Source organism: Lynx rufus, unplaced genomic scaffold (genome assembly GCF_022079265.1).
Source record: "Lynx rufus isolate CCGP_SWC_20201006 ecotype Redwood Valley unplaced genomic scaffold, mLynRuf1.p SCAF_24, whole genome shotgun sequence".
NCBI classification, from domain to species: Eukaryota; Metazoa; Chordata; class Mammalia; order Carnivora; family Felidae; genus Lynx; species Lynx rufus.
The window spans coordinates 16,053,147-16,071,730 of NW_025814839.1; the positions used below are offsets into that span (position 1 = coordinate 16,053,147).

Genomic DNA, 18,584 nt, shown 5'->3' on the forward strand with positions numbered 1-18,584 from the left:
CTCCCCTCTCCTCTCCCTGCCCGGAAGTGAACTTCCTTCTAATGCCTGCCTGAGTTCCCACTACAAGAGCCTGGACAAGAGGCTATCCTGTCTGTGTGAATGTCTTCGACAGCAGAGAACGTAGCTCCTCTATGCAGTCCATTTCCCTGAAGCAGTATCAACCACTAGTCAGTTCTTTATCATGAAATGGGACCTGTTCTTTGTAATTTTCGTCATTGGTCCTGATTGGTGTCATTTTTGGCCTTCTCACCTCCAGCCTAAGCATCCCCAGTTCCCCTTCTCTTCCAAAAGCAGAACAAAACCTGCTGCTCAATGAGGAAGCAGAGAAATGCACTCCCTCCCTGTGCACCAGGCAGCCCCTCCAATCTCCTCCACATCCAGAGCTGAAAAATCAGCTGGACTTGATGGGAATGCAGGCCTGGGGGGACAAAAGAGACTACAGAAGTCCAGGCTGCCTGCTGCCTCTGAAGTGATCATCATCCCCAGAGTAAGCGAGGTGCAGTGCACTAGATGCAGGTAAAACTGACACAGACTGAGTGACAGAAAGGAAACTGAGTGACTGCTGGCAAGGGCCAGGCAGGCAAGGTGCCACAGGGGGCCTTGTGCTCTCAAATGAAGACAAGCCAAAGTCAAATCTGAGAACATTCAGCTAAGGACAGCTCAGTCACTAGGACAGTGAGGCAACAAGACCAGATTGGGCAGAATATTATAAGCTAACACAGCTGGGAAGGAATTAAAAAAGAAGTTTTTCAGATTTGACAAATGGCATTAAAAGCTGGAGCTCTTTCTCAAGTAAACGAGGTCCAAGTAGCTTCTTTTTCCTCTGGATACTCAGGAGTAGGAAAGAACAGCCATGTTTGGGCACAACCAGCAACTCATTTGCTGTTCGTTCATTTCCTTAAGTGGCAGATACTGACTGCCTGCAATCATGTGCCAGGCAGTATGCCAGATGCCACAGAGAACGGGATAGACTCTGACCGGGCCCCCTTCCCAAAGCCTCCTCCTGCACATGCCTGATACTTTTCTGTGTCTCTGTGGGCACCTTTTAGCTATTCTGGAAGGAAGGCAGGACACAGATCATTAGCCCCATCAAACAGGTGCTGGCAAGGCCTGAGTGGCCCAGGCTCCCAGGCAGAAGTCACGGCCACATAAGAATTTGGGCCTGGGACTCTGGCCTCCCAAGCTCCGTAGCCTTTGAGGCCAGACCATCCCCACTCCCCAGAAGCATGAGTTCAGCCATTCTGAATCTCACCTGCTGTCACTGGAGTTTGCAGAGAGGAAGCTCTGTTCCCCTGAATTCTGGGAGTTCCCAAAGGCTTGGCTGCTGCCTCTGTCCACAGACTGGCCTGTGCTTACCCCCAGACTGGTGCTGTCCAACACCGGGGTGGCTGTCTGGTCCACAGATACCTGTAGGAGATTTGAAAATGAACAAAAACAAAATTCTTTAAGGTTATTTACATACATGTAAACGACTCCATTCTTCTCTCCTTCCCAGGCCTCAGTGAGCCCTGGTGGACCAGAGCAATAAGAATTTGTGCACCCCACACGGAGGCTGACAGGAAACCACCATTCACAGTGAAATCCCCAGAGCCAAAGAAATGGCACCAGCACCTAACTCAAACCACAGATTTAAACTAAAGAAAACTCTCTACAGAAAGAGTAAGGGAGTCAGAATCATTCCTGTGAGACTGAGAAATAGGAAAGAAGGAACACAACTAGAGACAAATGGGTGAAGATCCCAACAAATGCCTTCGCTTACCATGGGGCATCCTTTTCCACTCTGACTCTCCTTTCCCATAGCTGTCAGTCAAACAGTCTTCTAAGCACCCAGGTCCAAACCTCAGGGGCACCTGATAGCTCCTTTCCTTCTCCAGTTTCACCTCTAAAGAGAGGCCTAGTCCTGTGGCCTGCCCTCAGCTGACTCACATGTATCTCCAAGTGACACTCTTCCCACCAGGGGAAGGCTGTAACAGCCTCCTAACCGACTCCCTTGACTGCAGCCTCTCCCCTGAAGACCCTACCTGCCAGCCACCTCCCTTTTTCATCCTCCTAAAAAGACAGTTCTAATCTCACCGCTCCATGACTCTGAAATCTTTCAGGTCTCCCCATAAGGCTCACAGGCTCACAGGGTCTTGCAAGTCCAGCAAAAACAGCCCTGACCTGTGATCACTCCACACTGCCAGCCACTCACCCACATACACATTCCCAGCCAAATCAAACCCTGTGTGTTTAATCCTGTCTGTATGTTCCCCCAACCTGAGGTGCCCTTCCCTACAACTACAGGCTAAAAACCCATCAGTCTTGAGGACCATTTCAAATGCTGCTGTCTTCGTAAAATGTTTTCTGACTCACTTCACCCCAGCCCCCAAATGAAAATCATCTCTCTCTGTCTGTCTACTTTGGACCTCTATAACCCCTCTCCTGGAAGCTGCCAGGTTTTGCTTCATGTAATGGTATTATATTGGTCTCATTCCCTTTAAACATCTAAGAGCACAAGACCATGACCTGCTCACCTAGAAAAGTTGCAATGCACAGCAAATATCTGTGGAGAGAATAGCAAGACTTCCAGAGCACTTCAAGAAAAATGACTTAGTCCCTCTTACATGGGGCTCTTGAGTACTTCAGAATAGAGTCTTATATTATCAAATATTTTGTTGGGTATCATAAAAATCACTCCTTCTAAAACAGAGTGTCTCAACCTTAGCACTATTGCCATTAGGAGCCAGATAAGTCTTTCTTGGCAGGGCGGGGGGGGGGGGGGGCCTGTCCTGTGACTTATAAGATGTTGAGCAGGGATGCCTGGGTGGCTCAGTCAGTTGAGCATCCGACTTCAGCTCAGGTCATGATCTCACAGCTCATGGGTTCAAGCCCTGTGTCGGGCTCTGTGCTGACAGCTCGAAGCCTGGAGTCTGCTTCAGATTCTGTGTTTCTCTTTTCTGCTCCTCTCCCGTTCATGCTCTGTTTTTGTCTCTGTCTCTGTCTCTCTCTCTCAAAGTAAATAAACATTTAAAAAAAAATTTTTTTAAATAGATGTTGAGAAGCATCCTTCACCTACTAGATGCCAGTAACATCATCCCCCCATCACTGCCCCCATTTCCAGCTGTGACAATTAAAAAAATATCTCCAGATACAACCAAATGTGCCCCAGGAGAGACAAAGTTGTCCCCAGTTCTTAAAGAACCATCTCCTACATCAGACTCAATGATTTGCAAAAAGACGCCAGACAGACTTTGCTAGCACCATAAATACATGGAGAAATGCAGCAAGCAGCAGCTTGCAATTACCAATCACCATCTGCCCCTAACTAGCAAGACTTAGGAACAGGTACTATGCCACAATATTTTTTAAATTTTTTTTTTTCTCAACGTTTTTATTTATTTTTGGGACAGAGAGAGACAGAGCATGAACGGGGGAGGGGCAGAGAGAGAGGGAGACACAGAATCGGAAACAGGCTCCAGGCTCTGAGCCATCAGCCCAGAGCCTGACGCGGGGCTCGAACCCATGGACCGTGAGATCGTGACCTGGCTGAAGTCGGACGCCCAACCGACTGCGCCACCCAGGCGCCCCAAGGTACTATGCCACAATATTAAATGAGAAGTTAATTGAGGGAAGCTAGACCCAATTCTTAGGTGCTGCCTTCCAGACCACTGTAGTGGGGTCATCTCTCATCTGTGGCACCTGAGAATTGCCCCATCAGCCTAAACTGCCAGAAATCTACATGATTCCTACAGCTTTCTTTTAGCAGGGATGTGGTTAAGGAGTCCCTTCTAAATCAGAAATTGGCAAATCTTTTTTGTAAAGGAGCAGAGAGTAATTACTTTAGGCTATGTGGGCTAGATGGCCTGTTAAAACTACTCAAATCTGGGGCACCTGGGTGGCTCAGTCAGTTAAGTGTCCAACTGTGGCTCAGGTCATGATTTTGTGGTTTGTGGGCTCGAGCCCTGTGTTGGGCTCTGTGTTGACAGCTCGGAGCCTGGAGCCTGCTTCAGATTCTGTGTCTCATTCTCTCTTTGCCCCTCCCCCACTTATGCTCTGTCTCTCTCAAAAATAAATAAATGCAAAAATTAAAAATTAAAAAACAAAAAAGCAACTACTCAAAACTGCTTGAAGGATGGAAGCAGCCAGACAATGTAAATGAATGGGCATGGCTCTGTTCCAATAAGAATTCTTTCTTTTCTTTTCTTTTCTTTTCTTTTCTTTTCTTTTCTTTTCTTTTCTTTTCTTTTCTTTTCTTTTCTTTATTTTGAGAGAGAGAGAGAAGAGAGAAAGAGGGAGAGGGGCAGAGAGAGAGGGAGAAAGAAAGAGAATCTTAAGCAGGCTCCATGCTGTCAGCACAGAGCCCAACACGGGGCCCGAACTCACAAACCATGAGATCATGACCTGAGCTGAAATCAAGAGTCGGACACTTAACCGACTGAGCCATCTAGGCACCCCATCTTCCAATAAGAATTATGTATAAAAGCAGATGATGAGTCAGATTTGCCCATTTCCTGACCTCACTTTTATATCATACAATGTTCATCTTTTAAGAGGCTGCTTAGATCTTAATACCAGGAAAGGTCATGCTTCTTCCAAGCAAATGGTTTGTCTTTTTATCTTATTACCACTCTGAATCCTGGAACAGATGTTTCCCACTTTTCTTTGGCTCCCAGATAGTACAGGACTGAATTTAGCACAAAACTCTAGATACTTTATAAGTCCTCAGATAATGTAGTATCTTGTATTTTTCTTTTATTTCCCCATCTAGTCACATTTTATTTTGGAGGTTCCATTTACTTCCATAATCCACCTGAATTAACTTTTCAGAATAAACAAAAAGACAAGAAAAGCTACTTTGTCCAGAGGCCTGGAAAGAGGCAAGTGGAGGGAGGTGCTTGGTGTTGGATGCAATTCCATTCATTTTTTTAAGATCTTATTTTTTGGGGCACCTGGGTGGCTCAGTCGGTTGAGTGTCCGACTTCGACTCAGGTCATGAACTCGTGGATTGTGAGTTTGAGCCCCACGTCGGGCTCTGTGCTGACAGCTCAGAGCCTGGAGCCTGCTTCGGATTCTGTGTCTCCCTCTCTCTTTGCCCCTAACCCACTCGCATTCTGTCTCTGTCTCTCTCAAAAATAAATAAACATTAAAAAAATTAAAAAAAAAAAAGATCTTATTTTTAAGTCATCTCTATAGCCAAAGTGGGGCTCGAACTCAACCTCGAGGTCAAGAGTCACATGCTCTACTGACTGAGCTAGCCTGGCACCCCAGATGCAACTCCATTTTAAGAGCCTTGTCCAAAATCCTCCTTCCAGAAGGATTCCATGTAACCTGCATAGATACTCTGCTTCCAGCTTCCTGCTTCCAGCAGCTGCAATTGAATCTCTCCCTCTTTTCAGTAGGTTACAGTTAGGGACTTGCTTCCAAAGAACAGAGTATAGCAAGGGTAAAACAGTAACTTCATAATGGAGACAGCTGGCAAATACCGCATCACGTGCTGTTCACGTGACCGGCGATGTTGTATGGGTCCCATATACCAGCTATTATGTAGTGATAAGGAGTATGCTTTACCGCTGAGGTATTCTTGTCAAAAACCCACAACTCTACCATGAGAAAAACATCAAACTTACCCAGATTCAGAGGCATTCTTCAGGATATCTAGCCTGGGAGCCTCAAGACTCTCAAAGTCATAAAAATAAATAAAAACAAAAATAAAAGCAAAAAACAAGTAAAGACTGAGAAAACTGTCACAGACCAGAGGGCACTGGGGAGACATGAAAACTAAATGCAACATGGTGCCCTGAATTGGATCCTGGAACAGAAAAAGGGCATTCATAGAGAACTGGTGAAACCCAAATAAAGTCTGGTATTTAGTCAATTAAACAAAGAAACCCTCTTCAGCAACAGCAATCCCCAGTCTCCTTCTCTTTTCCTACACACCCAAAGCCATGGGAGAAGATGAGGGGGGAAGCTCTGCCAGGGATGCCTTACAGGTTAATACCGCCCTCAACAGGCACCTCCTAGGACCCTCCAACTCATGTGCCTGTCAGAGCCCTACTACTTTCTTAGGCTGGAGGACAATCAGCCACAAGGAAGCTGCCAGCCCAGCTCTCCAACTATACCTTGAGGGTGGTAGACAGAACACATTGCTTTGTCTTACCTGGAGACAAAATGGGCTAAGTGGTGTTCCTGGTTTCCCCTCACCTGACTCCTTTAGGGCATTTAGAGGCAACATAAAGGGACCCATGACAGAATCTCATATTCAGACAGCTTGGGAATAACTCCCAGCTCCATAGCCAGGAGATTTCCCAAGGTTTATAATATCAGGGAAGGACAGAATATCTTCCCAAATCAAATCTCTTCCACCTGCCCTCATGGAGTTTACCATCTGGGAGTGGGAAGGAAAAACAGACATTAGACAAGGAATGCCCATATTAGGACAGCTCTATGCCCAGGAGGAGCTTGGGATTTGCCATCTCAATTAAACTGGATTATCTCCACAGGTACAGCCTCCCTCCTCCACATGTCCATCCCAACCCCTGATTCTCAATGCTTATTTATATTTTTATATCTTAACATCACTCTAAAAAAGAAAAGACATTATCAATAACTAGGCATATAATAAGATAAACACACAAGAAAACCCAGTGAAAAGGATAGAAAAAGTGAGAGAAAGAGACAACAAGGGTAGGAAAAGTGAAATTTTAGAATCTAAGTACTTCGATGATAACGTTTTAAACGTCTAGACCTGCGGCATGCAGTACAGTAGCTACTGGCTATATGTGGCTATTTAAATATAAATTAATTAAAATAAAATGTAAAATTCAGTTCCTCAGTTGCCACTTGTCAAATGCTCACTAGCCATGTGTGACTAACCATCTGTGTTGGACAGCACAGATACAGAACATTTCCATCAAAGCAGGAAGTTTGATTGGACAACACTGTTCTAGAGCAAGGGCGGCAAACAAAAATATGTACAAGGACCAGTAGGCATATATTAGCACACCTGACTAAAGGCCATGGGCTGCTCCAAGGCCATGTGACCACTGCTGGGAAGGAAGCCAGGCCCAGTGTCTAGCTTATTTCATAATACAAGACAGAAACCTGGATTTGTGTATGAAATCTCCTGATTTTTAAAAATATTTCCAACCACTTCAAAAATTAAAAATGCACAGCAAGGCTGAACATGTTTCTGGGACATGGGAATGAAATGAATGTCCTGCAGGGAAAACGGTGCTCTTGGCAGAAGTCTGACGCATAGATTTCTGATAAGAACCTGCCTTGATGGTGGAGGGTTTAGGTTAGGACCATGGTTGATTAAAGTGACCCTAGAGTCCTCCGGGCATGGGGGGGGGGGAGGGGACTGAGCCCCCGGGGGATGTGAGCCTTTTGTTCACTCAAGTTTCCAAAGAGGGGAAAAAAAAAAAAAAACACAACAGATCAAAGGGGGAAAAGTCTACTTTTAGTCACACTGACTCTGACTTCCCAGGGTTCCCACCAGCATGCTGTGCACTACTGTCCTAACAGCTTCAAAGTGCATCCGGCAAAAGCCTGGGGGCCTGTGGTAGCATCTCTGTTGCCATCACAGGTTGCAACTGCTGGGGGCTGGGAGACTTCTCCAATCCCCCACATACTTAAGCCAGAATGGTTCCATGTTTGTTGGGTTACAGTTCAGAGTTTGGTGTAAATTATCCATTGGGAAAGAAAGGGTTCCATTGTTCAAATAAACATTTTTGTGTCTATCTCCACCATCAGTATGTCTGAGGTGGTATTTACAGAGCCCCTCCCAAGTGCCAGGCTAGGTGCTAAAGAATCAATGGTGAGCAACACAGACATGGCCGCTGCCCTGTGGGAGCTTAGTCTCATGAAGTTGGGCACTAATCAAACCCAGTCATACAAATATAAAGGTAGAACCAGGAGAAGAACTGAAAGGAGGGGCACTATGTAAATCTAAGATGTAGGATTTGACTAGACAACTAGGAGTTAACCAGGCACAGAGGGAACAGTATGTGCCAAGGCACTGTGGCAGGAAACCTGGTGCCTATGGCAGTCTAGAGAAAGGCTCATGTCATTGGAGTCCAAAAGTGAGAAAGAGGATGACAGAAGATGAGGTTAGAAAGGGAGGGAGGGCCTTGGTCATGTGGGACCTTCCAGGCCTTTGTAAGGATTTTGGCTTTTACCCTAAACGAAAGAAAGCCACATGTTATGAACTGAATGTATGTTCCCAAAATTCATATGTTGAAGCCCTCACCCCCAAAGTGATTGTATTTGGAAGTGGAGCCTTTGGGAACTGATTAGGTTTAGATGAGGCCATGAGGGTAAAGCCATGATGGGATTAATGTCTGTTATCCTAAGAGAGACCACAGCTCTCGCTCTGTCTGCCACCTGAGGACAAACGAGAAGGTGGCCAGCTGGAAGCCAGAAGAGGGCCTTTACCAGGAACCGAATGTGCCAGCACCTTGATCTTAGAGTTTTCAGCCTCCAGAACTGTGAGAAGTCAATGCGCTGCTTAAGCCCCCCAGTCTATGGTGTTTTGTCACAGCAGCCCCAGCTAACACACTGTGGAAAGGTAAACCCTGGATGCAGGCTGGGGAACAGACTGGAGAGGGCTGGGATGGAAGCAAGAAGACCATGCTGGAGGCTGCCTCAGGACAAGATGGGAAATGGTCACAGGGACAGAGGCTGGGGGGTGGTGATAGAAGTGACAAGCGACTTCACACGGGGCTGATCTGCTGAGAGCCATACATTCCTGTGAGAATAACTGGCTGGGGGTCAGGGGGTAGGGGAGGGAAGAGACCCTAGCACCGGCTCAGGCCTCAGGTGGCAGGGGCCTGTCCCCCTCGACCATGATATTCCTTCAGGCTCCAAACTGCAGACTAATGATATCATGAGGCTGACTTCTGAGGAAAATTTCATTACCAAGGGTTTCTCATGCTCCAAATTCTTCTGTAAATTTGTGATGATAAAAATCGATTTCCAGAGAGCAGGGCACGGAGAGGAGAACTGTGTAGCTCTGTTCCACTTATCAGGCAGAGTGACACCTTCATTATCATTAGAATGATGAATTGGTGGCACAAAGAACCATTTTCCAAGACTGGTGCATGGCCCTGTTCCCTGCAACCCTCTGTGCACTGCTATCTGTTTTAATTTTACAGGCACTTCCTTCCCAGAGCAGAGTTAGAGTCCAGGGTGATGCTGCTCTCCTGCTTGGCCAAGAGGAACCCCTTCTCAGCAGAGAGCTGTCATCAGCGGCCAAAAATTACAGGCATTACCTTTGCGACTCAGCCAGAGGTAGAGGACTTACTTCGCAAGGTCCAACAGGGTCACCCCAGAATTTCAGAGATCAAAGGCATAGGAAAGGTCAACCAGGCCCAGTGCATTTTCACACACACACACACACACACACACACACACACAGGGAAAACAGCTGACTGGACCAATCAAGCTGGTTCACTACCTGTACCAACTGGCCCCTGTCCTCCCTCCCCTCTCCCACACAGAGGTACACGTTTGGGGGACTGACTACATGCCAGGGTATAGCTAACCACAAACATGCTTTATCTCAGGTCCCTCTCACAGCAATCCTACAAGGAGAACACAGTTACTAGTCCCATTCTACAGATGAGTAACCTGAGGTTCAGGGAGGTTAGTGCAGCTGCCCAAAGGCTCACAACTAGTCTGATGCCAGAGCCTACACCCTGACAGTCTTCTAACATGCAGCCCATTCTCTGAAAGAGCACACAACCCACTCTTTGTGCTTCCTGGTCCTGGAATTAGGGTGGAAAGCAGAGGCTGCAGGAATAGGGAGTAGGCACTAATAAACAGATGTTTGCAATGGACACCGAAACCTGGCACGGTAGGAATCCTATCCTAATCCTAGCTAGTATCCAGCCACCACATCCCATGCAACATGCAATATTATTGCTGCCTCATGCATTCATTACTGGAAGTGTTACTTAGTTTCCAAATATGTGGGGCTTTTCTAGTTACCCAGTTGTCCTTTACCTGTAACTTAATTGCATGGTGCTCAGAAATGTGCTCTATGGGATTTCACTCCCTTGAAGTCTGTTGAGAAATAGAAATTCTTTCTAATCCTCAAAACTATCCTACAAGGAAGGTATTTTTATTTCCTTCAAATCAGGAAACTGAGGTTCAGGTGGTTAATTAACATGCTTAAAGCAGCTCCCTGGTACAGTGCTGAAGATGAAATCTTAAAGGAGTCATCTGACTCCACTGGCCTTTCTCCATTCCCCACACAGCACGTTAGAAAACAAACACCACAAATTTCATGTTATGTATATTTTAACACAATAATAATAAACAAAACAAACAAAGTTTAAAAAGCACAATTTCATTTTGTGTAAGTATAGAGGCTCCCTTACTACATATGAGTAGAGACAATTTATTGATTTATGTGTAAGCATAACAACACACCTGGTGGGTAATATAAACTTTATTCGTGTGCCTCTCCTAACAGCTCATTGTGGGAACTTGTTCACTCTTGTTCCACCTGGAATTTCACCATGTGAAGCTATGTGGACTGCTATATTATTATAGGACTTATAAGACAATTCTCTTCTGGCTCTGCTGATTTTTCTTATGCTAACTTCTAATCTAAGGCTAAAATTTTTCACAAGAGTGTCTCTCATTAGAAAGTAAAAGGTTAAAAAGTCCACCCCAAGTTTGTTCTAAACCAAAAATGTAGCATGCTTTCCACACTTAAAGATCAGAGATTCTTGGATTAGAACTCAGAGATCCTGACAGGGATTTGCCCAGGGTCATGCAGCTCACTGGGAAATGGCATGCGCAGATCTCTGAAAACCTGCACAGACAGGCATAGCACCATGTGACCTCTGGAGCAAGGGAAGACTCCCAACGCTAACTACCCCCTTTCCCTCCAGGCACACTGTGCTACATGGTGCAGGGGCTCAGCCACTCATGACTTGTGTGCCTTTGACTAGGTAATATATTTAAGCCTCAGTTTCTTCATCTGGAAAGTGGGGTGATAATACCTGCACCTCACAGACTGTTGTGAAGACTATGTGTGCAAAGCCCTTTGCATAGCAGCTGGCAGAGTGAGTATTCAATGTTGCTTTTCTGACTTCCACCAAACAGGGATCCCTTAACCTTTGCCCTTGAACTTCTCAAGTCTTGTTCTCCTTAGTCTGCCTGACTCTACATAAACCCTTTCAACTCTTTCAAATCTCTGTAACTAAGTCAATTTCATATACTTATGGGCATCGATAAAGGGCAAGGAGCCCAGTTTCTCTTCCACTAGGACCTGTCAGAACAGTAAGTACTAAAGCCAGTTACACAGCAGAGGTCACAAGTCAAGCCTGTTGGTCTTGGATTTAAATCTCAGCTCTACCCTGTACTAGGTAAAGCACAACTTCTTTGTGCTCCAATTTCTCTTTGTGTCAACTTGGGATAAATTAGCTCACAGGCCATGTAGTAAGGATGACATGAGAGAATACTATGTGTTTGGCACAGAGCAACTGAAGAATGTTTATGCTTGGAAGGCCTGTGGAGGTCTGGTCCCAACCCTTTATTTGACAAATGAGTTAAGGGAAGACCAGAGGCGAGGTGAACTGCCCAGGGTTGCTCACAATTAGCCTATGACAAAGCATACGCCTATTAATAAATGCTTGCTGTCTTTTTCACCACTTCCTGCCACACTGTTAATGAATTTATCAGGTTGTACTGGCAGGAAAAAAGTAAGTGCTCAGTCCTTAAGAAAACATATTTCATGTTATATGGACAAAACACCTAAACGGGAAGATGTTGCTGTTGTGGCAGAGAATCAATGGCAACCTTGTGAAACAGGCAGAGCGGGAAACCAATGCATCAACGCTGATGCGATCATCTGTTCTCTCACATTAATCGTTTCCATCCCCCTCTGCGGCCACCAACCCCACGGAAGGGAATGACACTTCTGAGATTGAATTCAATTTCAGCTGCCCTTCCAACTCAGCTTCAGCCCAATTTCATCTGTTCAGAGCCGAGCAGAAGCCTTCTGCTGATGGGACAGGCATGCAGGGGCTTCAGAGCCCTTGGAGTTTGACTGACCTGCGGGTAGAAGGTGGACGACGCTGTGCGCGGGCTGCGGACAAACTCCATAAAGAAGGCCCCGTCCTGAAGTCAGAGGAGGAGGAAGCAGCAGCGGCAGCAGCAAATGCAAGGGAGCAAAGGAACAAATGTGGACCCGTGGTGAACCATCAGGGGAAGGAGAAGGTATGAAAGAAAAAAATAAAAATAAAAACAAGGAGGGAAGGAGAGAAACAAGGGCATGTGAGGGGGATGGAGGGAAAAAAAGAGAGAGAAAGAGAGAGAGAGAGAGAGAGAGAGAGAGAGAGAGAGAAAGAAAGATCCACCCAGAAAGACCATATCCAAATGCAAAGCATTAGCAGGAATCCACACCTTCTTGGGCAGAATATCCCACCTGTGTGGGAGCAAGCACAGGGATCGAGGTGTGTCCAAGCTCCCTCAGGTCTCATCAGAGCCTGGCTTGGATGCCAGCACCCTCCCACATAGCTCTGAACTTCCTTCAGACCTATGTCAAGGGAGAGGAAAAAGCCACTTGGTGGGGATGGTGGGGGAAAGGTTTCAGGGGTCGCTTCCTGGCCTCCCGCCTGGCTGGATGACCAGCAGCCCTCTTGGAGAGACAGAGGCTTGAGGCTTTCAATTCTGCCTGTTAATAAACATGGCAGCCAGATGGGAGAAGAGGATTCAATGCAAGAAAAGTTCGTGCTTAATTTTTTAAGCAAATAGGGGATCCAGAAGCAGCAATACCTTCTCCTCCACTGGTTGGATAACAAAATATCAAGAAGCTGAGACATATAGAGTGTCAGAAACATATGCATCATGGGGTGGGGATGAGGGTGGGGAGGTGGAGAGTTCTGAAGCTGTCTTCCTCTCTGAACCTATTCTTGTGGGGTGCAAGCTGCCATGTATTTGAAACAAAAACAACATAGAGGACTTTCCCGAAGACCCCTCCTTTCATCTTACTTAAATTCTTGTCCCTTCAAAATACTCTATTTTTTATGCATTACCACTGAAATTCAGAAATGGCACTTGATAAATCTGAAGGTCTACTTTCTTACAACTTTTCTTCAATTCTCAAAATGGAATCACTGAAGTATATGGGTTGGGTGCCCATTTTATCAATACTGTTGCCATTTCCCATCAACCACTGCGAACTCAAATAACAAACCATGGAAATATGTGGCTGTGGAGATACAATCTCAGGACCTCTCTGCATCCTAACACAAGATGCGCTGACTGGGGAAACTGTTGGCATTTCTAAGCATGTCACACAGAGGTCTTCCCTTTGGCCATCTCATAACATCTACATTTCTCTTTGACTACTTGGGGATGTACATCTGTGACAAATGATAACCGTCCATGTGGATTTTAGTGCTCAGGGGGAAAATCAGAAGAGTGTGCTAATCGGCAATCTAATATTTGGCCATTGGTGTATTTTAACCTTAATGCTTGTGGTTCTATAATTTCTCTGCTTCTCAGTCCGGCCCTGGGCACTGGTTCTAATCCTCAAAGATGGCAATAAGTAGGGGTAACAGCTAGAGGGCAGCGCACAAGATGCTTATGAATTCTCACTGTTCCATTTGTGTCCCTTCTCTGCTAGAACATATAGAAGTAGAGTTGCTAATGCTGCTGAGGTTTACATACATGTGAAAAGATTCTTCCTGGACGGATAGATCGTTCCTTATGCAGAGACTATCCTTGGGACTGTACCTAAAGTCACTTCCTAGAGCTGGGTGAGGGAACTACAGACTGCAGGCCAAATCCAGCTACTGGTTTATTATAGTCTGTGGGCTAAGGGTGGTTTTTAAAAATTTATATGGAGATAGAAGTACCTACATAATAGCCTTGATCTTGCCTGTTGGCTCACAAAGCCTGAAATATTTATTTAGGTTTGCCAACCGCTAGTCTATAGAATATATGAGCTGCCTATAGCCTCAGTTTATACTTTCTTAGATTTTAACCCCTGCATCCTGGTAGTCTAATTCTACTCATTTATCCCAAAGAAATAATAAGAGATGCGGTCAAATAATTATGTGCAAGGATGTTGTTTGCAGTATTACTTATAATTGTGATACAGCGCAGAATAACTATAAAAACTTATAGAATAATTACCAAAAATCCTTTTTAAAAATCGGAAACCATCTACAATTTTAACAAAAAAGTAAATTACCAATGAGGGTCTATCCATATGGTGATATATTACGTATTATTGAAAAATCATACTTTTACAAAAATATTTAATGACTAGAAAATTTTCATGATATGGAAGTAAAATAAACAAATACATAGATAGATGTACAAGTTGGCCACAATTTTGAAAAATGAAATACATGTATTGAAGCTCCTTCATCTCCTAGTGATAGAGAGCAGGTAAGAGAACGCAGTCAGCTTACCTTCCCATACTAGAATGATCTCGCATTCTGAACTTCCCAGAATGAGTAGACAGAGCCAAGTTTATTCATCTTAAAAGATACAAAAAGCCTGATCTATGGAGTTTCTGGCCCCTCTGCTGGACTTGTTATTTGGTACAGAGGCCCAAAGCCTCAGGTTTTAATTCCCCCATCCGCCCAGGATGCAATCCATTTGACTGTACTTCTCAGGAATCTAACTGATGGGAATTTCTTTATCAAAGAGTTAGCTCTCATGGAAGCTGCCCCAAGAGCTTTCTCCCTCCCATCTGGGAGAGCCAAGGATGTGGCTGAAGGAAAACCAGATGGCCAATTTCACAGCTCCAACCAGATTTTGGGACTTGACCAATATAGTTTAGCTTGACTATGTTGTATCTGCATTTATCTAGCAGTTAACTTCCTTACAATTGTGAGCAGAAACTGCTTCTTTAGAAATAGTAATGCTTAAAAGGGTTCAGGGTAGAATTCATCCAAATCCTCAGCATATTCAACCCTGGATTTGAATGGCTATTCATTTGGCCCGCCATGTCGGGCCCCTGAGAGCATGAGGCAGCTCCCTGCTGGAGTGGCCCCCTTTACCTTTCGTGGGCTGTCCACGTAGGTGGGAGTCATGGCAACGCTGCTGCTCTCCGCTGGCTGGGAGGAGCTCTTGCCACTGTGCACAGCTGCCTGCTGTTCTCCCATGCACCTGAAAGATGGAAAAACACGTATCTGTGGCTTGTTGGGAGTCCCCTGGTGAAGGGCCCACAATAGCCAAGATGAAATGAAGATACTACTGCTGTCACCTCAGAAACACCCTTCTTTATTTCTCCTTCAGGCCCAACACGATACCCTTCATTGCATTCATTGTCCTGAACAATCAACAGTCCTCCCAGATAAACAAGAAAAGAGCTCCATTTAAAAAGCACTGTCATAGTGCTTATAGTATTTACATATTACTTTGAAAGGCCATGTGACATGGTTTGAATGACTCCATCCACAAACAACCCTTTTTTTAATCCTCTGGGAAGACTTGTTCTCGGTTTTCATTAAATATACCAGCAGAAGCACATTCTGAAAATTAGGGCTGCATTAACATGTGGCATAAACTATATGGGGAAATGTGTCGACTCCCCATACATTTTGAAGGTTTATATGTTAATTTTTCAAATACATGCACTTATATCCCTGCTCCTCTCCCCAACCCCCAATCACACATATCTAACAGACACTATCTCATAACACAAGACAACTATGGTTTTCTTACGACATCTTATCCCATCTCCGTTCTGATGTACATAAAAGTACATAAAAGCATATTTCCACATTTATTTTCCTTTTACCTATACTAAAAATAATTATGAGCTGTCATAACTTAAATGCTCCCCCAAATTTCTTCAACATATCACTGAATTTTTATTTGGTAGAGTTCAGGAGACTCACATTATAGTTTTAAATCTTCATCACTATTGTAACATACACTTCTTGTGGTGTATGCTGTGAGGCACTGCCCAGATCCCTCTGCTATGGCCTTGCTGGCACAGTAGTGGGCCATGTTGTCCAGACTACTCACCTGTCAGCCCCTTTGGGGACAGCCCCAGCTGCAGAGCAGCCTTGTTCAAGCTCCTCCCCCCATTGGCCCCCAGCTGCCCACAGACAATGAGTGATCAACAAGGGGGTGTACAGATCTGGCCATGTTGGTCCAACTGGGCTCATCTCTGAAGGCTGTTCTAGCTCTAGAGCTTGAGTGAGGGGACCCAAGGCTGTCACTGGGCCTGCACTGCACCTGGCTGCTCCCTCTATCCACTCCTGCTTCTTCCTCCCTCCCACACATGCTGAGCCTAAGGCCTCTCCTTAATAAACAACCTGCATGTTAAACTCCATCTCAGCCTGCTTCCCAGAGATCTCAGTCTGTGACACTTCTAAAATTCTGACATGTTTATTACAGATTGTCAAGTAATCTCATACCAGAGATTAAAAATCAGTTTCCATGGTAACCTGTTATACTCTTTTTTTTTTCTAGTTTATTATGGAAAAATTTCAAACATATACAAAAGTAAAAAGGATAAGATAATAAATCCCTACATACCCAGCCCCAAAATTATAGAGCCAATCATGTTTCATCTATACTCCTTACCTACACACTCCAATTATTTTGAAGCAAAACATATTTCACCTGTAAGAACTTCAATATTCACTCTATCATTAAAAGAAAATAACTTAAGAAAAAAAAACATAACCATAATTCAAACACACTTAAAATTTTAAAAAATTTCCAATATTAAATATTTCCCCAACTGTCTCCAAAAAATTATTTGTAGTTTGTTCAAAACAGAGTTCAATTAAGGTCCCCCTGTTGCAATGAGTTGTATCTCTTAACTCTTTTTTAAGCTATAAGTTCCTCTTCATTGTACTTCTATCTTTACAATTTATTTGTTGAAGAAAGTAGCTCATTTGTCCTGTAAATGTACATAGTCTGGATGTGCTGATTTTTATCCCTTTATTGTTTATCATATTCCTCTGTGCCTTGTACTTCCTGAGAACTGGGAGTTATACCTAATGGCTTGAGCAGATTCAGGTTCAATTTTGGACAAGAACTCTTCTTAAGTGGCATTATATATATCTATCTGGAGGCCTGTAATATCTGGCAGTCTCTCTCTGGTGATATTAGTGGCCACTGGTGATTTCTGTTAGATCCAGAAGTTCATTAAAGATCACACATGGTAATAGTCTATCATTCCTTCTGTGTCTATTAGCTGCAATATTGAAAAAAGACAAACTTCCCTACACCAATTACTTGGTTACTCTGAGGTGTAATTCATATAGGAAAAGCAGAACAATTGCTCAATTCTTTCCCATGTCCCTGCACCACACTGTCTCTCTCTACCACATCAAAATGTGTTTTCCTTTGAGCCTCATCCACAAAGGCACACTGTGACATTCTCTCCCCCAAAGCTGCAGGGAGAGGAAGACCTGGTTACCCCCCATTGGCCCCTCAGATACACATGACAATCCCCATTTAGTGAGCTGCCTTTCATATGCTGACCTGTGGACTAGGAATCAGGGTTTCAAATGTGAGTCCAAAACCCTTGTCCTTGGAGGCTCCTTATCTAACGGCTCATGAGGGGACCTGCCAGCACAAGACTAGTTACCCTATATACATGCATATGTGAAAATAAACACGGAGGCCTACTGTCTTCTGCCAGGATGGGGTTGTCAGCCAAGCCTCCATAGAAGCAGTGACAATTGCCTTTTGTTGATCTCTGCTCTGACTTGGTTGTCACTGAGTTATCTTCAGCACCAGCTGCCCAGACTGGTCTCAGCCATGCTGACAACCAGCAGAAGGCTGAGACTGCTGGGGCCTCTATCTTCTACAAGAGCTTGACTAAACACACATGACTTTAGATAAAGACCAAAAGAAAACTAGAAAAACTAGACAGTTTATAGTAAGATGGCAGGAGTATAGGTGAAGTCTTTAAAAATTCTTTTCCATATTGCTATAGCATTGTTTTTCATAATAAACAAAATCGGATCAGCTTAGTGCAGCAAAAACAAAAGCAAAGCATACAAATAAAAAACGCTGTGTGTGCTAACATTATATAAAGGTCTGGCTCCCTCTGCTTTACCTCCTATATTGAGAAAACATAGCAAGTCACTATACCTCCTATATTGAGAAAACAAGAGCAGTCATCTGGAGAGAGAATAAGTCTCGGGTCTCTCTGTCCTGACTCCTGCTTGTGGGATTAGCTGAGAGTTTCTCCCTTCACACTGGGGGACACTACCACCTCAAGTATCCTTCCTCTTCCAGTCTGAGCAGAAAGAGGCTACTTGGACAAGTGTATTAAAGGATGACTCACTGACAAATTAAAATAAGATTCCCCCACCCCCAGCTTCACACCCCTCCCAGCAACATATGTTCCTTGTTCTTTTTTCCAGTGGGAAAGATCTGTGATTAGTTACAGGAAGAACCTGGTGGGCTGAGTTCTAGGGTCTTCCCTTGGTCAGGTGAAGGTATTTTCTGAAGAGGAACCAGTGCCCTCAGTGATGAGCTCAACCTACCCCTGCTCTCCTCCTCTCATCTGCCCCAGGTCCTCTCCAGGTTCCCTTGTCATCCTGTGTCCCTTCTTTTCCATTTATTATCACCCTCTCTCCAGCCTCTGTGGCCTCTTGCCTGACTAG

General features: G+C 44.6%; 1 protein-coding gene across 1 annotated transcript in view; it reads right to left on the reverse strand.

Moving 5' to 3' along the window:
• The window catches only part of DEPDC5 (DEP domain containing 5, GATOR1 subcomplex subunit), a 127,680-nt gene that overhangs the window by 23,503 nt on the left and 85,593 nt on the right, over positions 1-18,584 (reverse strand). Inside the window, exons 32-33 of the mRNA XM_047087915.1 lie at positions 15,006-15,114; positions 1,253-1,407 (exon numbers count right to left, since the gene is read on the reverse strand). Of these exons, the coding sequence (XP_046943871.1) occupies positions 1,253-1,407; positions 15,006-15,114 (264 nt within the window). The remainder of the gene's footprint in view (positions 1-1,252; positions 1,408-15,005; positions 15,115-18,584) is intronic.